Below are 24807 nucleotides of genomic sequence, written 5' to 3' on the forward strand. Positions count from 1 at the left end.
CAGTTGACAGGCCTAGACACTCAGGACGACTAGTTCGTCCCCCAACATGGACAAAGGATTATATTTGTTCTACCTTGCGAGCTTCAGGTACGCAATACCCAGTATCCTCCTATGTATCCTTTAGTCGATTATCTCGGGAACACATGTGTTGCATCAGTCAGATATCCAAAGAACAAGAACCGTCTTCTTATGAGGAAGCAGCGCGTGATATCCGTTGGCAAAGGGCCATGAAAGAAGAGATTGCTGCTCTCCAAGAGAATAACACTTGGGACATCGTCCCTCTGCCTGCTCACAGAAGGCCCATTGACTGCAAATGGGTTTATAAAATAAAATATAAGGGAGATGGTTCAATTGAACGATACAAAGCTCGGCTTGTCGCAAAGGGATTCACGCAACGTGAAGGATTTGACTACCATGAGACTTTTTCCCCAGTTGCTAAAGAGGTAACTGTTCGCTCCTTTCTGGCGATTGCTGCATTACGCAATTGGGAGTTACATCAAATGGATGTCAACAATGCCTTTCTTCATGGAGATCTTGATGAAGAAATTTACATGGAGGTTCCGCAAGGATTACGACGACAGGGGGAGTCTCGAGTGTGCCGTCTCCGCAAATCCCTGTACGGGCTTAAACAAGCATCTAGACCGTGGTATGCAAAATTCACCACGGCACTTACAAATGCAGGTTTTCAACACTCGAAGCATGATTATGCATTATTCACATGGACCAAAGGTACTTCATCAATCTACCTATTGATTTATGTTGATAATATACTTATCATGGGAAATGATGATGTTGCAATTCTAAAGTTCAAACAATACTTGCATTCGGCTTTCCATATCAAAGACTTGGGTCCTCCAAAATATTTTCTCAGTATTGAAATAGCTCGATCCAATGAGGGAATTTGTCTCGGTCAGCAATAATTTATCCTGGAAATCATATTAGATGCTGGATTATCGGGATGCAAACCAGCTGCTGTGCCTATTGAGCAGAATATCAAATTGACAACATATGAATATGATGTAAGTTCTTCCTCTCCAAATGAAGATTCATTGCTCAAGGATCCGTCTGGATACCAACGATTTGTTGGCAAATTAATCTATCTTACCATGACCAGACCTGATATATGCTATGATGTACAAATACTTAGTCAATTTATGCACAACCCAAAGCAATCACATATGAATGCAGCGCTAAAGGTTGTAAAGTACTTGAAGGGATGCCCAGGACTTGGAATTCTACTATCTTGAGATTGCAACATGAAGATGACAGCATATTGTGACACAGATTATGCTACTTGTCCCATGACAAGAAGATCCATCACTAGCTTTTGCATCAAGCTAGGAAAATCTTTGATTTCATGGAAAACAAAGAAACGGTCAACAGTTTCATTGTCATCAGCAGAATCAGAATATCGAGCCATGGCAAAGACTATTTGCGAGATAGTTTGGATACGAGGACTACTTTCAGATCTTGGTGTGCAAGTCAACGGAGCAAGTGAATTGTTTTGTGATAATGATGCTGAGCTAAAATTGGCAGCGAATCCAGTTTTCCACGAGAGAACAAAGCATATTGAAGTTGATTGTCATTTTACTCGAGAAAAAAATTCAACAAGGCATCGTTACAACTCGAGGAATTGGAACTGCAGAACAGCTAGTAGACATTTTCACTAAGCCATTATGCCGGAGACAGCATAGATATTTGTTGAGCAAGCTTGGCACCTTAGACATTTATAAGCCGCCAGCTTGAGGGGGAGTGTGGAAGGAGAATTTGTTTTTATCTATTAAGATTGCAATTGATAGGGAGATCATAGACATAGAATATTTTAGGAAAAAAAATATTGTGCATATATTCTTTTTCTTTTTTTTTTTCTCCTCTCTTGTATTACAAATACCGACACTTCCTGAGCTTTGGCCATTTGCACAAATCCGGAGTACTGTTCACAGGGTTTCTCTCTCGGGTGTGCCTTATTCCTGTTTCGTGCATTCTCGTGCTCCTGGCCCTGGGTCTGTTGACCGGTGGTTGCGGCCGTTACTCGGTGGAAAGTGGCGCCTTCCAACCCTCTTTGAACCCCACCTTTCGTTGACCCTAGTATGTCCTTCCCTCTCGGTTCGCATGGCTTCGTTGGTTAGGGTTTTTGCCCGCTAATCTGCTGTGAGGTTGATGTCTGGGTTGGATTGTGAGGGGGATAACCCCCATGTTGCAGATGAGGGGATGGATTCCCGTGGGAAATCCCCTTTGATTGGGGATGAAGGCCCCTCTTCGACCTTGCCTTTGGATTCTCGGAATGCTGTTACTGTTCCTTCTAATGGAAAAGTCCAGCGACCATCCTAAGCGTCTGCAGATGTGCGGCCTATGAACAGGGGAAGGTCAAGTTCAAAGAGGCCTACTGGCCGAAGTAATTCAAGGAATCCCCAGCAGAAGTCTTGGGTGGCTATGGCTCGGACGGTTGCAAAGGGCTATGACTTGATTTATACACCACCTACTATTGTGAACAATAAGCCTGTCATCGAAATCACAGATCAGGACTTAGAAGCTGTTGATCCAAAGATGCATCAGTGCCTTATGGGTCATTTTATTGGCCGTAGGTTACCATTTAGAGTTGTGGAAGAAGCTCTTAAGAAGCTATGGGGGCCGAACTTGTTCGAAGTTATGTCGAACAGCAAGGGACTGTATATGTTCCACATTCCAGATAGAGACTTTCGCAGGAATGTCCTCGAAGGTGGCCGTGTCACGGTTGCTAATGTTCCCCTCATCCTCCAGCAGTAGACTCCGGGTCTTGAGCTAAGGAAGGAAAACCATCCCACCGTGCCTGTATGGATTCGACTGTCCAATTTACCTTTCTCCTGTTGGTCGGCTCAATTCATAGGAAAGGTTGCAAGTGCGGTTGGTAAACTTTGTTTATGTTGATCGTGGCCGAACAACTTAAGAGCCTTTCTTTCACTCGAGTTTGTGTTGAAATTGCAGCAAATCAGACCTTTGATGAGGTGATAGAGACAACTTACAACGGTGAAAAATGTGAGATAGGATTGGAGTTTGAATGGAAACCTTCGGCTTGAGCTATTTGTGGTGTCTTTGGGCATAATTGTGCAGGGAAAATTTTTCCAAAAGCTAAGGATTCTCTGCTTTCTTTGCGGCGACTCATCCTGTTGTTGAGGCGCCGCCTCGTTCTCATGCGAGGGAAGTTCACAACGATCAATGAGGACCCGAGGTCTTTAGCGGTTACTGCACATGACTCGTCTGTGGAGGGCAGTATAGTGCCTGTAAAGGAAACAACCCTGGTTGCGGAGCTTGTGCAACAGGAGGCAGTGGACCCTCGAATCTCAGCTTTGGGGGTGACTTATGGTGTCTCAGAATCTCATGAAGTTGATAGCCTTCAGGCTGATCCTGATTCTGTGTTACCTCTCGTCTCTGACCCTGGAGAGGCCGGCTGGAAACAAGTAAAACCGAAGAAGAAGAAGCAACAGTTCTCAGTAGATGCGGCCTAATTTGAGTTGTCCCCGTTGGGTGATAAGGGGCAATTCCTAAAACCGAAGGAAGCTGGGCCTTCAGAGTCTGTGCAGCAAAAGAAATACCCCAAAGGACCCTCGAAAGCTATGGGCAAGGATGGCACCGGCCGTTCCTTACGAGCTGCAGGTGATGCTGATCATTACACTGTTGCTCCTTCTCTCACTCAGCAAGATGAGATTTGTGATTTCTCCCCTGGAGAAGATGCAGCTGCGAACAATTCTGTTAAAGCTCCCTCGGCTCTTGTGGAGGGATCCATCCAGGAGCAGCTGTTACAAATTCGCCCTGATCCCCCTGACTTGTTACAACCAGAGACTTCAAAGGCGACTAAGTCAAGTCGCAAAGCCTACAAGCGGAGGTAGGTTCTCTCATTCCTTTTTGATGTTTTTTGGATTCCGGAATGTGAGAGGAATCATGGACCCTGTGCGAAGGGCCAAAGTTAGGAAGCTTATTGCTGTAAATAAATTGAGCCTTATAGGCCTTTTTGAGACGAAAGTCCCAGAGCAGCTGTTTGATTCTATTTCATCCTTTATTCTAAGAGGATGGTGTTGGACTGCTAATTATGACTATGCTCCTAGAGGCAGAATCTAAATTGGATGGAACCCAAATTCCGTTGATTTTGATGTGATATCCCTTAATGACCAAGCCATCCATGGTCGTTTAAATATGAGTTCGTCCAACTTCACTTGCTGCATTTCTGCTATATGTGGTGAGCACACCTTTGTGCGCCGGAGGCCTCTTTGAGATGATCTTATCTCCTGTGATGAGCTATTTCAAGATACTGCTTGGTTAGTTTCGGATGACTTTAATGCAATCAAAGATCCTTCCGATCACTTTGGTGGCTCTAATGCTTGGATCCCCTATTTTGATGACTTCAAACTTTGTCTGGATCAAATGGAACTTGAAGATCTCAGGTACTTAGGCCTCAGATTCACATGGTCAACCTCGGTGGGAGAAGCCAGAAAGATGCGAAAGATTAACAGAGTTCTTGTGAACTCTAAGTGGAGGATGAACTTTTCTTATTCGGAGGCGTCCTTTCTCAACCCTGGAATTTCAGATCACACCCCTATGGTTGTTAGGGTTGTTGATCCGCAGCCAAAGAGAAAGCCTTTTAAGTTTTTTGATTTCTGGGTTGATCATCCGGATTTCCAGTCTACAATCTCTCATGCATGGAATAGTCAAGTTTGGGGTGTTCCGATGTTTAGACTTGTTTCTAAGCTAAAGTTGGTGAAAGCCCGCTTAAAGGATCTTAATATGGAAGCCTTCTCGGATATCTCACAGAGAACCCTTCAAGCGAGGGAAAACTTGCGTTCTACTCGAGATGCTCCTTCGATCGGATCCTAAAAATATCCCGCTTGCCGAACTTGAAAGAGGTCGGCGGAGTGTGTTTATTGACCTTCGTCGTCAAGAAGAATCATTTTACAAACAAAAATTCAGAATTAGATGGTTGAAGGAAGGTGACAAGTAACACAAGATTCTTTCACAACTATGTCAAAGCTAGATGCCTCAACAACCGAATTCTCTCGTTAAGGACTCTGCAGTGTGGTTGTTTCGGATCCTGTTTTGGTGCCTAAAGTTTTCCTATCCTTCTTTACGGATCTCCTTGCCCCTCGAGTCAATTTGGCTAAACCAGATCTTCAAGAGCTGACTTCTCTTATTCCAAGGCCACTGACGGAGGGCCAAATATGGTCTCTAGCCTCACTGGTGTCTGATTTGGAAATTAAGAATACTTTGTTCTCGCTAGCCAAAGGAAAGGCCCCTGGTCCAGTTGGTTTTATAGTAGAATTCTTCAAGAATAACTGGAATATTGTGGGATCCTTAGTTACCGAGGCAAGTGCAAGATTTCTTCTCCTCGAGTTTTCTTCTAAAGGAAGTCAATGCGACTATCCTAGCCCTTATCCCTAAGGTGCCGAATGCTTGTGAAGTGAATGACTTTAGACCAATTGCATGCTGCAATACTGTCTACAAGCTTATCACTAAAATATTGGCCAATCGAATAGCACCTGTACTTCAAGATCTTATCAGTCCTACCCAGAATGCATTCGTTAAAGGAAGAAGAATTAGGGATAATATCTTATTGGCCCAAGAGTTGTTTGCAGGTTTTCACCTTGACCCATATCTTCCAAGATGTGCGGTAAATGTGGATTTCCGTAAGGCATATGATACCGTTGATTGGGATTTCCTAGAGCTCACACTCACAGCTTTTCGGTTTCCTCAGTGGATCATCACTCGGATTATGGCTTGTGTTCGTACACCCAGGTTCTCTATCTCTATTAATGGGGGGCTTCATGGCTTCTTCTCGGGAGGCAGAGGTCTTAGGCAGGGCGACCCAATGTCACCGTATATGTTTACTTTAATCATGGAGATCTTCTCGGGCATTTTGAACCGAAGGTCCTCGGCCAAGGAGTTCAAATACTTCTGGAGATGTAAGTCTTCCAAGCTCACGCATCTGTTTTTTGCAGACGATGTGTTTCTTTTTTGCCAAGTGGATTGGAAGTCGGCTACGATCCTGAAAAGAAGCCTCGACATTTTCTCTTCTTGGAGTGGACTTCTTCCTAACAAAGAAAAGAGCAACATTTTCCTTTCGGGAGGTGATCCTTCTCTTCGTAGCAGAATCCTCCTGGCCTTCGGATTCCAGGAAGGAAAACTCCCGGTTCGGTACCTTTGAGTGCCGATCATTTCTAAGAGGTTGAGCAAGGGAGATTGTGTTCAGCTAATTGACCGCATCACCTCGCGAGTCCGCTCCTGGTCTCACAGATTTCTCTCCTTTGCAGGGAGACTCCAGCTTATAAGGTCAGTGCTTCATGCAATTCAATCGTTTTGGGCTAGTGTTTTCACTTTGCCGGCTTCGGTAATCCTGGGGATTGAGAATATTCTATGTAGATTCCTATGGAAAGGTACTTCTTTGGCCACGGGAGGTGTGAAAGTCGCTTGGGCGGATATTTGTTTGCCTAGAGAGGAAGGGGGGCTGGGTATTCGATCTATTAAGGATTGCAACAAGGCCTCAATGCTGAAATATATTTGGATTTTGTTCACTGATAAGGAATCGTTGTGGTGCCGGATTCACTCCAACTTCTTAAACAAGCATAACTTCTCTCAGGTTGCCCACAGCCTTCAATGTGTGCTTGGAGCTGGAAGAAAATTCTTCAATTAAGGGGCCCGTTCGGGCGAGTCCTTCGGGTGGGAGGTTGGTAATGGACACTCTATTTCCTTGTGGTTTGATAATTGGTTGCCCAGTGGCCCTCTCCATCTACAGGTTCCTCAGCACTTTGTGTCTGATTCCGACGTTCCTATTAAGGCGATTGTGGCGTTTCTCTATTCACACACTGGCGGGTCTTGCAAATGGCGTCTGGAGGATCTTGGGTTTTCTTTTCCATCTCTCTTGGCTAGTAACGATCGCTTTGTGTGGCATCAACAAGCTTTGGGTTCTTTCTCTATGGCCTCAGCTTGGAATTTTATTAGAATTTCTAAAGCAAGAGTTCCGTGGACCTCCTTTGTGTGGGACAAGGACTTAGCCCCTCGGTTTCAGTTTCTTTTATGGCTCACCACTAAGAAAAGTTTGCCTACCCAGGCTTTTTTGCTCTCTCATGGAAGAATTGACTATTCGGTGCGCACCTTTTGCAATTCTCAGCCGGACTCTATTGACCACTTGTACTTTGGCTGCAATTTTCCAGCGACTTTAGTTTACTTCTGGGCTACCATATGCAATTTACCGTGGAGAAATGGCACTTGGGAAGAAAACCTTGATTGGGCCCGGAGGTTCCTTGCCGGTAAGGACTTCTTTCATAGTCTCTCTTGGTATTCCTTTGGTGCTCTGTGCTATCTTATTTGGAAGAAAAGAAATGCCATGATTTTCCGAGGGGATTCGTTGGATATTCCCACTTTCAAGAACCGTTTGATTAGGATGGTTAAGGAAAAGACCCTTACTTATAGAGATGTGCCTGACACTCCAAGGAATCGGCGCCTACAGAGAGGTTGGGGATTCGACCCAGCCATCTTTGTGTAAGGTTGCAGGTTTTTGTTGTTCCGTTTTGCTTCCTTTTGATCCCTTTCTCGGTCGCTTCTGGCCTTTGTGTTCCTGCCTTGCACAATTTCCATCTTCGGCTTCACAGGCGTCCTTGGAGGTTTATGGTTGAAGCTGGTGGATGGGTAGTTCTACGTGTCCTGCCTTGCGCTCTCCCCCTCGACTTCCCCGGCATCCTTGGTGGTTACGTGGCCAAGTTGTTGGCTGGGCAGTGTTTGTTTTAGTTAGTGCTTTTGCCTTTCATGGCTTTTACGCGGCTCCCTTCCACTCTTGTCCTCTTGCATCTAGAGTGTAAGCTTTTGGTGCCGTTTTTTGTTCATTTGTCCAAAGCTATCAATATATTCTTACCTTCACCAAAAAAAAAAAAATACCGACACTTCCTGTACATTTAACAATACATAAAATATACAGAACCTTTTTCTCCATTGTTATGCATTTCCTTTCAATAACCAAACCATGTCATCCCATACTTCTAATTTCATACTGGCCAAATCCCGTCATTTGGAACCTTCAGAAGCACCCTTTTGGCTAGATTCTCCCCATACTTTCTCAAGAACTTTTTTGGCATCCTCTGTGGACAAAGAACGAGACAACAATTCTTAAGGATCTGTTCCTTGAGGCAACAAGAACATTCAGTAAATTCCACAACAGGTGCCAAAAACAAGAGTGCTTTGTGACTATCTATGTAGGAGTGTGTGACACAGGATGATCTTGATGAGGCGTCTTGGGGTTGAAGCTACTCCTGCAACAGACATCTTCTCTCCAGTGACAGTGAGTCATTCTTGGACCAATGCTTGGAAGAAGAGAAGGTGGTGAAAGCAATTAGATATATGGATGGACTCGATCTTCAGTAGAGACCATGCTGCCTTAAAGTGAAGCATTTGCCTTTTGCTATCTTTACTTCAATCTTGTGAAGCGATTCAGTGGCAAAAGTGCAATTGAGAACATGACTTTGTGGTTGGTTGAGTAGATAAAACAGTTATTCTCAGGTTTTCAGATTCTAAGAAGGATCTGATTCCCATTCTCAAGGCTGAATAGATTGTGATACTAACAGGGAGACGATGAACAATGGCCCAACACAGGGACAATTCTTGCGCTTGGTATGCTAAACAAAAACTTCTTGGTGTTATGCAACCAGCTTGCCCTTGCACTGCAGCAGATAGAAGCGTCTGGGAGGGACGTGCTGGTGTACCTCTAAGGGAAAGAAGGAAGAGGCATAGATTTGAGGGACTATGTGCCTATGACCTGCAGGATGATGGATGCAACACCGTGGAATCAAATGTGGAGCTCAGATTGCCCGATGACCCAAGAGAGAACGAAATTGGTGACCCAGCATTTCTTCGTTAAGTCAGAAACTACACTGATGTAAGAGATCCTGCATAATTTAGATTCTGAATTAGTTCGATTCATGGTCATTGGTCATTGTCAAGGATTAAGAAACTAATAAGTTGATCTGAAATTAAGGGTAGTCGAATTTCAGTGACTGTTTTAGAGAATGTACATCATATGAGAACTAGAGGAAACTGGTAACTATGGCAGAAGTTCTCATCTTCAGTGGGCGAGGTCTAATCAGTATAAAGAATCACTATGTAATCAAAATTTTTGTAGTATTTGAGGCATTTGTATTAGTGCTTAACATATTGACTTACAGTGCTGATGCTACGTGACCTGGGAGTCAGAACAACGAAGCTAATGACGAACAACCCATTGAAGTATGTGGGGCTTAAAAGTTATGGCTTGGCTATTGCTGGGGGAGTCCCTCTAGTAACTCCCATAACAAAGGAGAACAAGAGACACTTGGAGACGAAACGCTCCAAGATGGGGCACATCTATGGAGCAAGTCAATGGCCGCTTCAGCAATCTCATCAGAAGAAAAGAGCAAGCCGAGCAGTGCCGTTTCTTCTGATCCGGCTGTGTCTGACTCATAAAAGCCGCTGGATAGTTCGACTGCTATTGGTCTATTTGGGGGGACACAAGCAAGTTCACTGACAGATGGTGTTATTACCTTATCTTTAAAGCCCCGAGGTCAAGAACATCGGGATACCTACTGATCATGAGTTCTTGAAATTTTATGGCCATGCAGTTCTATAATTATATTAATTTTCACTATAACTCTTCTGAGGTTATTGATCCATTTTGGGAAGCGAAAAGGTCAAGGACTAGCCCTCTTATTGAAACTTCCTTTTGTGCTATTGATGGCTTGCAAGATTTATCCTCAATACAACCTTCCGGAGAATTTGGAGGCCACTGCAGATTTCATGAAAACAGAGTTGGTGTAGGACATTATCCTTTATGTGACCGCCCCAATGGTGTTGTGGATCAACTCTCCACACAGGCAATAGATAAGGATGGCCCTTGACCTTTTATTTTATCAATCCCATGCTCCGCGTGAGTTCGATTTATACTTTGTTGAATAAAGGACAACGTACAGGTGCAATGTTCACTACTCTCCAAAAAAATAAGGAAATACATCACCATTCAATTACTTGCGGCAGAAAGTTTTGCTTTTTTTGATCTGATTAACTAAACAAAACATAGTGAGGCAGTGATTTTTCTATGGGCATACTAAAGTCTACACCTAGGTCTTGAAATTCCTCCCGAAAATGGAGACTTCGAGTTCCATATTATCAATTCTAACAGGCTCAAACACACAGACATCTCCTTCCTTTAGAGAGAGTATGATCTTGAAAAAATGAGTTGTCTCCTGGTGCAGATTGCCAGCCGCTATTCATCTTCTCTCCAATGACAAGTCTTCCCCGGAGCACAATTTGTGCAGTAAGCTGTAACATCTAAACCAAAACAATTTTTGTGAATGAAACATTTAATTAGAGAAGAGAATCATTTCCAGGATGAAAATTTAAAAAACAAATGAATGCTGGAGGAAACTCAAAAAAAAGAACATGTAGGGCATTGAATGGATGAAAAGATCGACAAGCTATTATTTGATCAAAATTGCATCAAGAATAACATCAGAGGTACGAAGGCTAAAATCGATAGAATTGATCTACAAAGCGATGTGTAATAAGCATGACCATAGCCATTAGATATTCAGCCCGCTAATTAGAAGGCTTGACCAATGAGCCGGTCTGAGAGTGTCTAACTCTACACACCGAGCTAAAGAAGAAAATTGTCTGTCTTGGCCCCTTCATTTGCACCTGCGGCTTGGCTGACCTCGGCAGACTATGCCGTGAGGCCAAACACCTCCTCTAAATGTTAGAAATAATTAGGGTAAAAGAAAAGATAATTCAATCAAACTCAATTGGTCGTATCTATTATGTTTAAGCTATACAATCTTTATTTCGGTTTTTGAGTCCAGATTAGCATTTAATTTATATTGTTGCTAGGGGAGTCAGACTAGCAATTCCTGTAACTAAGAATTGAAGGTAAAACGCTAGGTACCTACTACAAACTAAAGATCTTTAGCCTTTAGAAATTCTTCAACCGTGAGTTATGTACTTTTAAGGCAATTAAGTTCAAGTTTTTTTCCATAAATAAGGTTCATGATTATTTTGTTCAGTTTTATTCATTTTTCTTAGTTGAAAAGGTGAAAGACTAATCCTCTTGTGGAACTTCCTTTTTTAACGTCAATGCTGGCTTTTAATATTCATCCTTGATTATTTCAATAAGCGATTAATAGAGCTTTTATCTGAACCTACTAGTGTGTTGATCACTAGAGACCAATACCTATTAGAAAATTGAAGTCGGATTTCGACATGCAATGTCAGCAAAACTAGTTGAGTGGAAGGGCATCATACGTCTTATTCAAGACATTTATGACTTAATTGCGCTTTTTAAAAATTTAAAACTTGATTGTATGTTAAGCAAAACATTTAAGATTTTTAATGCAAGTTCCTAAAAAATAAGAAGAAAAGAACATATCAATATGTTCATTCGCTTGAATGATAAAAGAGTTGAAGGAAAAAGACAGGAAATGGGATGCTTCGTTTAGTTATGAAAAATAAGAAGGGTGTGATCTAGGCAGTTATGCTGGTGTGGCAAATGGTTCGAAAATAATATTGCTACCCATGTATCCATCCCCAGTAGCTAGCCCCCTCTTTTGCAAAACAATGATTTTTATTAGTGAGAATGAGAGGAAATTGGAAATAGAATCACTACCTTAATAGAAATTTCCGTCATCTCAACTTTTGACTCTGCCTTTGAACTTCCAGATCTCTGTACCACTTGCAGCATCTACCCTTCCCTTCATCAGTGTGAAAAGTTTAGTACTTGTGGTGCTTCAGGTGTCGAACAATTTGAGAAGTAGAGGCAAGAGAGAAAAAAAAATGGATAGGAATGACATTATTTGGATCTTACCAATATTATGTGCATTTATTTATGTTGTTAACTTTTGTATGGTTGTGTTGAGATCACCCTCCCAGTCCCCTTGCCACTTGTATCTGAACAATGTCACCTGACGGAGTTTTGGTGTGCTTATCATACTCTTACAAAAGATCTTCATTTTTGGGCACTCTTCCACTTCTATTGAATACATGGATGGAAACTTGAATATGCAACTTTTGGTGGAGAAGAAGCATTCTAGGCTTGGCAAATGTCGAAGGGTCAAACTTTCTAGCTTCCCAAGAGAAATCACTTTTCCTTCTCTATTTTCATCGTTTACCACTACTTCTTTCATTCTTTCACATCCAATTATAGTCATGTTAATGAGATGCACCAAATTTGCGATTGCTGAAACTGTCACTAGATGTACCAATCCAGAAGAATTCTTCACTACTAATGCCGTCAAATTCTGGAAAGATGTCTCGACTGGAAATAATGTTGTCAAACTAGGACAATCCCAAACCTCAAATTTACTAATACTCTGGAGAATTTTCGCCACCAAATAGCCTTTTCTCCATACACACTTTAGGTTGTGTAGCTTGCTTAACTTAAGTTCTTTCAAATTTTCAAGAACTAGATGTTTTCCCTCATCAACAAGCCCTTCACCAAGGAATATTTCTTCAAAAGAACTACATAAGATCTCAAGGCTTCGTAGATTTTGAAATCTTTGTAGGAGGATTATGGCAGGAAAGACGGCATTTTCATCATGAAAGCATGCTAATGTTAGTGCTTTTGGCTTGCCAAAAAAGTCATCAGAAAATTTTCCATTCTGTATCATTTGAATATCCTCGTCGACTAATAAAAGTCTCTCTAAGATGGGAATGCCCTACAAAATTGCAGTTACAATGAGAGAAATAAATTCAACAAGGTTTGACAATAAATCATGGGCTCTTAGAGGTAAACTTAAATCGGTTAACTCCCATGGAAGGGCGCCTTGTTCTTACATTTCATTAGTTTCTAGAGCCCTGCATACGAGTCTCAAATTTCTAAAGTCAAGCTACATAATGTAAACTGTAAACAAACGCTCCACTATGGCCATCCGCCAACCAACGTTGGCTGCGCGCCCATATTATAATGATTAGATAGAAAGAGAACTGCGTTGGCATATGAATGATCAAACAAATGAATGAAAATTCATTTTACCTAGAAACCATCAAAAGAAATTGCTAAATGTCAATGCCTGATTCTTAATTTAGTCCACAGGAAATGCACACTTTGATTTGCATCGAAAAGTTTTAAGTGAATTTTTAAGAAGAGGCCGGTACGGTAATCACCCTAACCAAATTTATCTTCTTTTAGGAATATCTTGTCTTGTCAACAAAAATAAATAGGTCCTTGAAATTTCAGGTGGCAAGATGTGCTCATAGTGTTACTAAAAACATTTTGGGTGTCCACAAATGAAAAGTGTGCTTAAAGATGTTACAAATATCTTATGTTGCCAATGAACTGATAAGTAAGGGGTTCATGTTTACTATATCATCATAATGTGACAAGATTATGTTGTGCACATCAAATATTTTGGGTGAATAAAAGAATGAAGAAGAAAGAGAGGAAGAGCAATTGCAATCATACCCTCTCAATGGAGAAGTTCGCTCCATGGTCGGAAAGGTCATGTTGATTGCCTTTTTGAGCCCACTCGTTCATGGATGTTACAAAGGACAACAAGTTCAGTTTGTCACAATGTGTTACTCGCAATTCCTTCAAGAATGGCCAATTCAAAGTGGGCAAATTAGGGCAGAAGCTCTTGAGATTTGGCATATCATGGAATGCCAGTGAAGTTAGTTGCGGGAAAAGAAATTGAGCAGTATTAGGATGTGAAGTGCCATCTCCACTCGTGACTATTTCCTCAAGCCCGCATGACTCCACTTGAAGATCCGTAAGTTGCGTTAGACGTGTAACTACCCAATGTGGAAACAAATTTTCAAGGCTCTTACAATTCTCAACCTTCACTTTCCATAAATGTTCAAAAGTGAGAGTATCTTGAGGACTGTTGGTCCATACTTTGCTTAAATTGTTCATGTGGGAGAGAGCCATATACTTAAGTCGAGGAAATTGTACCTGCCATATGAAAAAAAATGACACAATAAATTTGATTATATTGAGTGATGACCTTAAAAGAAGGAATTTCCAAACTTCCATTCCTTTCACAAATCATGATGTTCTAGAACTTGTTAGTTGATGGAATCAAGGAGGGGTTGCTTGATGCTTTCATTTCAATTGACTAGTGACTAAGGATAGATGTATTCCATTGGAACAAGCATGAAATTGGGTGTGACAAAATAAATTACCTTACGGTCCATACCACCTGTTAATGCTCATGTATAAAAAAGAAAGGTAAACATTTTTCATTGGATTACGACCCAAAGAATGCAATTATGACCTCAAATACCACATGAATACTTTTGCAGTTTCTCAAAAATTTCACATGACATGAAATTGTAAGGCAAGTTTCTAACACAAACAAGGATTCCTAGGCAAATTGAATTAATCTTCATGAACAAATGAAACATCCTATGCCAAAATAGACTGTGATACAAAAAATAAAATAAAAGTTGAGATCATTGTTTGAGCCGCTATGAATTGTTCATTTAAGAGCCTCTAGGGAATTTTCATTTCATTATGGCAAAAATAATTAAATTGTGACATTCTACAATATCGATTAACAAATGCATATTTCCGCAGTTCCCAAAGTCCACAGATCATGGAAGAAGACAAAGTTCTCATACAAGTATCAGATGGTCCACCCAGATACTCGCCATAGTCAAATGATCACTATGAGCACATTATGTTTCTTTGCAGAAAATCAAGGATGTTATGAGCTCCTATGGCTTGTCTATTGAGAAGCGGGTATTGACATGTTTTTTGTGGTTTCAATAAAATTAATGCAAATACGATTTATCGCTACCAAAAAACCAGATAACTATTTCCATACTCCTCTAAATCTATTAATATTCTAAATTAAGGATTATGACGAGTTTTTGAAATAATTTTAAAAAATGTGGGGGATAACTTACATTTGACGAATAAATGATATAACGTTATTTCAACTTGTTAGAATAAAAAAATCACGCGACTAGTTTCATACTTCTCTATTTATTAATATTCTAAGATGAGTATTATGATGGCCTGTTGAAGTATTCTAACAATGTGGGCATGAGACAACTCATAAATGACATATTAATGGCATTAGAAGTAAATGCATAACTAATAGTAACTTTTATCATTAAAGAGTAAAAAAAAGTGTGAATGCTATCTATGATGAAACGTTTTATTCACACAAAAAATTTAATAAATAAAATGGAAAAAGTATTTGAATAAGAAAAAAGTCAAGCATTTCCTCCATCAAGAAGAAAAAAAGCAATAGTTAAAGGGCACGCTTTTTTCACTTCTCATTTGACTTAAATACTTCATGTTACCGTGTTTTGACTATATTGTCACTTATGTGGCTCACCTTTTGGCATCATTGTTCTTTTTTATTTCTTTTTATTTTCCTTTCCTTTTTTTACTTCACGGATCTCCATTTTCTTCTTCTTCTTGTCTTTTCCCTTGCTATTACCTCTTTTTTCCATTTTCGCTTCAAGCAAGCTTTCTAAGCATGTGTAGACTCTAAGGAGGATTGATGGAAGAGAGATTGAACCAAAAGTCCTAGAGCTTTCATTAAAAGATGAGGCACTAAGTAGTGGATGCGTAGAACTCAAGTTGGCAATCGCATACATAGAACCAAAAGGAAAAGGACCACCGTATGACATTTATCATTTCCTAGCTCCTATAAATAGATAACTGATGAGTCCCGTTGAAGCAACTTGCAAACATTGGGTTTAATGACCATGAGGAGATAAGAGTCGTAGGACACCGATACACGTCATCGAACAAGATGAAGATGTCTACGATTCAGTCACGAGTCGTCCCCTTACCAGATCCTGGTACTGGGACTCCACCCTCATCCTCTCCAAGTGGCTCTCTATCGAAGCTCACTTTTGCCTGTTCCCTCCCAATGGCAAGAACATCATCGAGCTCGGCTGGGCTGCTAGGCTCACTACGGCTCGGCTCGGGGCCAACCGTGTCGGCCTCACTGACGTCGCGCTAATCCTCCCAGGTTGAGGAGAAATGTGGAAGCAAACGGCTAAGGGGAATGAGTGGAGGTGAGGGGGGTGGTGTGGGGATAGGAGGAGTTAGGGAGGGGAATCAGTGAGAGGTGAACGTCATGTTGATGAGCACATGTTCTTAGACGTGGAGGAGGTAATGGGGATGGGAAGACGCTACTGTGGGGTTGTGCAGAGAGAGTGTCCCTCTCTATTTCCAAATTGCTTAAATGTAGCTGATAATGAAGTTGTGAATAATGAAGAGTAGACAATAACGCCAACAAGTTCAGTTGACATTTTCTGTCATATTTTGCTCTTCCTTTTGAGCTTTCGTCGGGGACTCACGTGAAGCATTTGAATGTTTTAGAGAAAAAAAGGGAGAGAACGAGACACCAAAGGCGTGTCTGAAGTGGCAAAAACATGGAAAAAGAGGGAATAGAGAGAAACGGTATTGTTGACAGGACACTAAAGGCATGGAAAGATAAGAAAGGGGAGGAAAGTGGGACCCGTGATAAAAGAGAAGTAGAGAAAAAAGAGAAGCAAATAATGCTAAAAGGTAGACCATATAAGGGACAATAAGGTCAAAATATTATGATAAGGAGTGTCTAAGCCAAATGAGAAGTGGAAAAAAGCACGACTCTAGTTAAAACTTGTAAAGTATTTGTAACAAAAAAGGAGTGATGGAAAAAAAAAAAAACTAACCTGAAGAGTTGGTGGTGTGTTTGTTACCTTTTTAAGAAATGATGGAAATCAAAACAAATTTGGTAAAGATATTAGCTCATGTTCACTGAATTCAATGAAAATAAATTTGAAAATTGACTTTTATTATTCCAAAAATTAGATGGTGATGTGTACATGTATTTCCTTATTATTCTACTTCGACGACAACCTCTCCTAAATTCAATTTATAATCAATAGTACGGTGAACATTGATTTTTATTGGCTTATTTGACATTAAATACCGGTCTCCCTCTAATTTTTGGAAAGTTGCCATGATGACTTCTTGGAAAGTTCCCTCAATTTGAATATCAAGAGACAAAACGTTGCTTGCAATTAATTTACAAAGTAACATTCTTTGATTTATTTGCTGCAAGTTGAACATGAAATTGGTTTTCAGTTTACCTTATTTGTAAAAACTAATTCTTGGTTTGTGATTTCAGTTATTGGGAAGATTTCAGTTTAATTGATATGTGAATGGGTTTATTAGTTATTAAGTTTTAGTGGGTGTTGTTGACACCTAACTACAATATCTTTTAGCCTGTAATAGGTAATCAATTTCTTATCCTTGATTGATACCGTGTGTCCAGGATTCGGAGGAAAAAACAAATGAAAGAAAAAAAAAACGGATGTTGCACTGCACTGGAACTAAAATTGTTTCATGCAAAGCACCGGCATTCCATTGGTACTTCCATTTGACAAGATAACTAATCTTAAAATCAAAAAACAATGGATTAAGAATAAAAGACTGACCTGTGGGCTGAAAAGTGAAGGACTGCAGTGGTCAATCTCCAGCAAGGATTGTCCAGTCAAACTACTCATATTGGGGCAATGGGCAATGGTCAACTCTACTAAGTTGGGGCATTCCAGTATTTGATTCTTCCCCAAAAGGAAGCTAGTCAAATTGGGCAAGCATTCTAACTTCATCATCGAAAGATTTGGGAATGTAATCTTCTCCAGTGTGCTCCGCTGCCCTTCTTCCTCTTCGATCACTCCTTCCATCTGATCACACTCCTTTATTTCAACCCGATTTAGATTGGCAAGACACTGAGCCATCGATGGATTGAAAGCATGTCTTAAGTTGCTGCAATTATAAAGGGTTATAGAACGTAGAAAATTGCAGGGTAGCGATCCTTGAAGATCTTTGTTCCATAGTCGCCTCAAATTTGGTAGATTCACCAAGTCCAAAGTCATGGAGGAAGGTATCATACAAGTGCTTCCCAAACCCACCAGCCCTTCAAGAACAAATATTTCTTCTAGAGACTTGCAATCGCAAATTTGCAACCTTCTCATATTGACTAAAAGACGCATCAATTTGGATGAAATAGCATTAATAAATGATGGACATTTATCCACTATCAATGATCTTAATTCCCAAGATAACTTGATGGGATTAAGTTCGCCATGCCATTTTCCAATCAACTCAGGGATCTCAGATAGCTGTATAAACCTCACTCTAGCAACCATTTCCTGTTAGAAAAAGCATCATTAATGTAAACTTCTAGTTAGCAAATAGAAATTACTCTATTGGTGATAAAGACCATCCAATTGCACAGAATCTGATTATCAATGCTTACCATTTCTTCAAACATATTTTGGATGGTGATGTTGAGGTTTTCCTTCCAAAACCACAATTCCGTTGATACTTGTACTCTATCCAACTTTGGCGCCTCTATTGGTCCCCAGGAGAAGAACTTCATGCTAGGACATCCACTCATTATGACATCTTCCAAGAGAGGGAACATTAAAGTGTATTTAATTGAGCTGAAACATCTCAACCTTTTCAACCCATCAAGCTTAATATACCTCAATTGATTGAAAGCCATCATAAGCCCCTCTTCACCTTCCTCGTCACAAATGACTTCTGTCAACATTTTACAGTTACTTATCCTCAATTTTGTGAGTTTCATCAAATTTCTAGCTATTGTCGGATTGAATATAATGGACAACCCATCACAAAATGACATATCTAGAGTCTCAAGGTGTTGAAAATTTTTTGGATAGGATAATATTTTGTATGGAGATAATCCATCGCAATATAACACTTCTAGGGTCTTCAAATGTTGAAATGAAAATGGTAATATTACTTCTAGCTCATGACTTGGACCTACTAGGGCTTCTATACTGATGTTAAGCTCTTCTCCGTAAGATTTGCACACAAGTAGTTTTTCCAAGTTGGCTAAGCTCTGAAAAAAACATGTGGATATTGCGAGTTCCATCGAGAAATGATGAAGCTCAAGAACTCTAAGCTTGCTGAAGAATTCTCCATCATCAAAATGCCCATGCCATATCTCCATCCATCCGGATAAATCCAATTTTAACTCTTGAAGATTTGGGAATGCACCCTGAGAAATTAGTCAAATTATGATCTAAAACCATCTTAATTAAAAAAAGTACTCGTGTACAATGGTATATGCCCTACATATCATGCACAATGCCTACTTCTTAAGATGTTGAGTCTCATGTGATTCAATAGAAGGACATGCAGGCTCATAGAATAGACATCATCACTAATCTTTTATATTTGACTTTATACCCATATTTGAACTCAAATAAATCCCTATATTCCCATTTCTATAGATACATACCTTGCAAAACTAACTTCTCCATCAATTATAACCATAATTGCACAAATTTCAGGAATTAATGTCAACAAAAACATCACATATTTCCATTTTTAGCATAAAATCAATCATCTTTACATATTCCAATTTAGATAACAAACTTGCAACTTCGTGATATCACACCCCATGTCATGTATTTTAAATCTTCATGATACTTGAGAGAGAGATGAACCATCGGAATTGAATTAAACCTTTTTTTTTTAAATTAATGGTTGTGCATTACATCAAACATTGACAAGAATTTCCATTCAATATTTGAAGAATAAACGATGTTTCCATGTTGTAATAGTTCTATTGATTCGAGGAGAGTCGTGTAGCTTGAATCTTAATATGTATAGCTACTTGCATGAGATGTTACATTGTGACCTTAATCATCACTTCAAATATTTACCTTTGAAGCAAAACATATAATGTTGGGTCATACCTTTTCTATCATGAAAAGAGGCTGTTTATCCAGTGGCATCTCATTCTTAGGTTGCGATGCAAGTATCTCCACTTTGTTACAGTCAAGCACCTCTAGGGTCTTCAATGCTGGCCATTGCAAAGCATGTTTTCCAATGTAGATGCACTTCAACTCTATTAGATGCTTAAGCTTAAGGGAGGTTAACTTTGGAAACACAAACCTGGGAACTTGTTCGTCTTCCTTCTTGATGAGTTCCACAATGCCACATTCACTAATCTCCAACTCCTCAAGTTGGGTTAGATGTTTTGCTGCTGAGGCTAGAAATAGAGAGGTGAGGCTCTCACATCTTGAAACGGTAACAGAATGAAGACATTGAAATTTGACTTGACTGTGGAGTTCCTTATCCCATACACACTTTAGCTTTGGCAATCTATCTAAGTTTAGCCTTTTTAATGGCAAATGAGCAACCGAATGTCCATCTAGAAGATTCAATGGCTGAAGTTTAAAAACAACTTCAAGCAAATTACATGATTCTACCTCCAAACTTTCCAAGCCCCTGAGCCATCCAAGAAAGCAAGAAGGAACAATGTTCAATAGCTTATTGCATTCCTTCACCACAAGCAATTTTAGTTTGTGGAAAGAATCTGCAGCAACTTGGTTGTCCCATATTATCTCAATATCATTCATGCCCCCGATTGTTAATCTCTCCAAGCTAGGAAATGCAACCTGCAATATTCACCAATGAAATTAGTGATTCTATTAGATTAATAGTTCATGAAGTTCCATTACATATAGAAGAGCTTGCTTGAGGAAGAGTGTTAGCACTAGAAAGAAAACGATGGAGAGATTGAGATTAAAAAGGCGATTAATCATTCATCAAAAGGTGCACTACAGAAGTAGTTGCTTACACTATCCTTGAAATCAAATCACTAGTTTCTTAATTGTTGTAAAGAAAATTACAAGATGCAAGGAAACACATGGAAGAATCGATGGTCCCAACAATCTTGGTCTATAGATTATAGTTGTCTTATTAGATGAACGCATCCTCATCTTGTAAAGGTCATACGAGAGATTTGACAGACTGCACAACTCTTCCCATTTTTTTCAAGGACAATTCAAAAGGTAATATGAAATTTTTGAAAACAAAAAGGACGATATTCCTTATTCGCGGTGGGCCTTAATTTTGGCATGGTTGGTTGTGTTATTTCTCCACGATAACTATTCTACTTCAACAATGTAATCGTGGTTGATTTGTCCATATTAGCAATTTTCCTTTTTTCATTTTACTAAAAGTAGTTTCATGTTGCATTTTGGACAAGTCTAGCTTCAAAATTAGTGTATTAATCCCCATACTGTCTTTGTTAGCCCGTTAGGTTTCTATTGATTTTACTAATTTGTTAAAATTAAACACGTGTGATACAAATAATATTACTATTTATAATCTTTAGTATCTCTAAAATATAAGTGAAATATATCAAGGACATCATCACTTCTGGTTAAAGTCAATATCAATTATTTTTATTAAATACTATATCACTCTAAAGCAATTAAAAAGTTAGGCTAAAACAAAACAATGAAAAATGGGATTGCTTGGGTCCAAATGAACAAATCTTCCTTATATCATTTTACTGTCAAAAGAACTCAATATTGTAGTTCATACAAATAATTAAGTCCAACCGTTGAAAATAGTCCTAAATATATCATTAAAGAAGATCAAAGTCATCATATCAATCCTATCGAAAGGCCCATTTAGTTAAGTCAAAGTGGATCAGCCCATAAACTTCTCTATTTCATTTTCCATTAAAATGTCCTTCCACTGTCCACTCAAGAAGTTACATGAGTCGACTAAAATAGTTACACCAAGAAAACTTAACGAACATCTGACGAAATTAAAAATCGTTATTATGCTTTACAAGTTATCAAGGGATCACTCGCTTTCATTATTGATAGCTCAATCCGCTCAATGATATGGGCAAAAGCGTTACCTCAAATGAGGAGCACTTTGCGTGAATCAAAGTTCATAGATCAATCGAATCTAATGGATCATCATCTAGAACTCACACAAAGCTCCACCACCACTGTCAATTTTATGTGGTGGCGAATGAACAGTTTAACCTAAGTTTCAAACCAATATTTCGAGCCATTTAGCACCTCTCTTTCCCCTCTGTGGACCACCACATTGAGAAGAAAGACCTAACCCCAACATGGCATGAAAAACATCCCTACAGTCCCACGCAACATGACTTTCTATATGAAAAAAACCAAATGCAACGCAAAGTCCTGCCAGGGGCCCATCGCCCATTCTCCCTTGCCGCCGTTGGTCTCCCACCACATCATAAAAAGCCCCCTACTTTTAAAACAGTACCTCAAAGAGTTCCCCAACCCCCCCTTTTTACGTGAGTGACAATCGTCACAATCCCATGCACCCCAGCACTCGCGACCAGTCGATCAGCGTCATAGAGCGCGCTAGGGCTCGCGTGGCGTAACGGCTAAGGTTGTGTCTGTGGCTCGCAAGTTACCCGCTGCCCACAATTTGACCGTGGCGCACACACATGGCGGACCCGGACAGGCGTGATCACGTAGGCTCACGGAGCAGCGGAACAGTACCTAGGTCACCCTAAATTCACATATGTCAAACTTATGTGATCTTCTCTCTCCTCATGTTTTTCTTTCTTTCTTTTTTCTTTTATTACTTTTCCTTCCACAAGCGTGCATTTATGATTGGAATTTCTATCTTTTTTTTCTTTTCTTTTCATATGTTCTCTTAATGTGATTTTGCTTACTTCCCGATTGTCTACTTCTTAATAAGGTCTATGTTGTAATAAAACTGTTTAATATTTACAATTTCTTTTTAGCTAGCTTTTGATGAGATCTTGAGATTTTTGAAACGACTCCAAAAGTGTTGACTCTAAAGAGGATACTATTATAATTTTATACATAAAAAAAATATAACAATTGAAAGAACTGACAATTTGTGATACAAATTAACATATTTGTAGATGAGTATCTAACAAATTCGAAAATCACATGAATTGATATGAACATAATATATGCAAATTTGTAGCAAAATTAACAAAAATATAGTGTTGTCCAATGAACATAAATTGCCAGTTGATTTTTTTTTTTTTTTTTTTGATAGAAAGTACTTATATTTAGTTATATTTGGAAGAAAGACGTTAATGTGGAAGCTTCAGAATGCTCAAAGTAGTTCTCTCAATAACCTATACGCCTACCCAACAAGCAAAAGCTAAGAGACTCCTTTTGCATGATTCCTCTTTCTTTAATTACTAAGTAATTAGCAGCATTCTCACTCGTTTGTATGGGCATGGAATCTTTCATTTATGTAAAATCGGAATATGTTTCTAGTACAAGTAAATTAAATCGTATCTCATTTCATACGAATCTCCCTTTTTTGAAGAAAAAAAAAGCTAAATTCTTGACTTGTATCACGTAAAACATAGAGATTTTATAATATTTAAAAATTCCTAATTGTCATTGTTATATGACATATTTTGTGTTTATATAAAAAAATAACATTATTGTAATATTCACAGCAAATTACAAAAATCATCTATATAATAGGAAGACTTACATTGCTAATTTACAGCGCTAAAACTCATTAAAACCAATGGCATCGAACAAGGAACTACCTATGAGAATGAGGAATTCTTATTGGAAGCAAGATGAAAGGAGGAGAACAATCATCTTGCAAATTAAAATTTTTGGTGATTATATTAAATATTTATATGGATTTTCCAGTGAAGTGTTGATTCGGTGATGAAGTGGAAACTACAGCACATTTAAAAAATTAGCCACATGTCTTGCACATCAATAATTCGCTGGAAAATTTCGGATTTTGTGTCAAAGTGCATAAATTATAATGAAATGAAAATTTATTGCCTTAGATGATTAAATAAAAGTTCAATGACTATATTACAACATCTTTTACTATATAGTTACCCCATAATGTTGAGAGTTAACAATTGAGCTTTAATGGTGCAGTGATTATGTGCAACCCAATCAATTTTAAACAAAGGGGGCTTTGGCAATATGCTTAGTCTCCGGTATAACTATTTATTGGTTAATTTTAATTAATTAGTTGGATGGCATAATAATTATTTATATGCATATATCTTTATTCTAATTTCTTAACAATTTGATTTGTTTGATCCAACTCTTGTTGGTGTGAATTGAAACTTACCAATTATTTGTAGTGGCATGTGAAAACTTCAAATGCATACCATGTAAACTTCTAAAATGTTATAACACATAAAATTGATGCCTTTACTCCATCAGATTTTTATTATTTAATATTTTGACATAAGGTTAATCACTTACCTCATGATTGAAGAGGAAAATAGAGCACGATTTGACGTGATCCTCATCCGGAGCTTTTAGTGTACCTGTGATCAATTTTTCATCAGATGAAAAGAGTTCATCTTTTGCATTGCAAGGATGAATTAATCCAAGAAAATCCTCAATGATTAAAAAAAAAAAACAATCTTACACTTTCTATGAGAGAAGCACATCAAGCTTTCCAACCTTGTCAAATATAACATGGTTAACATTGGGAAAACTAGAGTTTTTGATGTTTCTAATCTCAACTCTTCTTCCTCCATAATGATCGCCTCCATGTTCTTGCAAAAACATACTTGTAGTTCTCTCAATTGTGCAAGAGATTGAACCATAGATGGGAAAAATAGAAACCGGAGGTTGTTACAACTCCACACCTTTAATTTCTTCAAATTATGGAATCTCAGAATTCCACAAGGGTTCTTGTTCCATATGCACCTCAAGCTTGGTAATTGATCTATATAGATGGTGTTTAGCTCAGAGAGAGTCTCAATATTTGCACCGACGCCTAGTTCGTCAAGGTCAATAATTTCTTGCATTGAAATGCAATCTTTTACCTCTAAAGTTTGTAACTTGTGTAGTTTTATTAGTAACCTGGAGTTGATAACTTTTGAGAGAGATTTGCATGAAGACAACTTAAGAAATTGGAGATTGCTCAGCTCTAATGGAGATTCATCAGTCCATAAATCTTCTAGATTGGGAAGTCCAGCCATTGTCAAGGACTCCAAGGATGGGATTAAAACCTGACGAATAAACCCATTA

At 39.1% G+C, this 24807-nt stretch overlaps 1 protein-coding gene across 3 annotated transcripts; it reads right to left on the reverse strand.

The window, feature by feature from the left end:
• Positions 1–9872: 9872 nt before the first annotated feature.
• On the reverse strand, positions 9873–24807 carry LOC104452861. 3 transcript variants are annotated; one of them, XR_005552757.1, is made up of 9 exons: positions 24200–24807; positions 24031–24095; positions 19714–20418; positions 18243–19010; positions 17419–18135; positions 13439–13924; positions 11843–12692; positions 11645–11729; positions 9874–10317 (listed from the first exon to the last, which is right to left on the reverse strand). XR_005552757.1 is itself a non-coding variant. In XM_039316509.1 (7 exons), the coding sequence occupies exons 1-7, from the start codon at positions 24756–24758 to the stop codon at positions 10171–10173; spliced, it is 3447 nt and encodes a 1148-aa protein (XP_039172443.1). In that variant the 5' UTR covers positions 24759–24807; the 3' UTR covers positions 9873–10170. The 3 variants fall into 3 exon arrangements, 1 of the variants encoding a protein (XP_039172443.1); XM_039316509.1 differs by lacking the exons at positions 11645–11729; positions 11843–12692 and having other exon boundaries at positions 9873–10317; XR_005552758.1 differs by lacking the exons at positions 24031–24095; positions 24200–24807 and having other exon boundaries at positions 19714–20587.

The sequence above is a fragment of the Eucalyptus grandis genome, chromosome 7, assembly GCF_016545825.1.
Source record: "Eucalyptus grandis isolate ANBG69807.140 chromosome 7, ASM1654582v1, whole genome shotgun sequence".
In the NCBI taxonomy this organism is placed as follows: domain Eukaryota; kingdom Viridiplantae; phylum Streptophyta; class Magnoliopsida; order Myrtales; family Myrtaceae; genus Eucalyptus; species Eucalyptus grandis.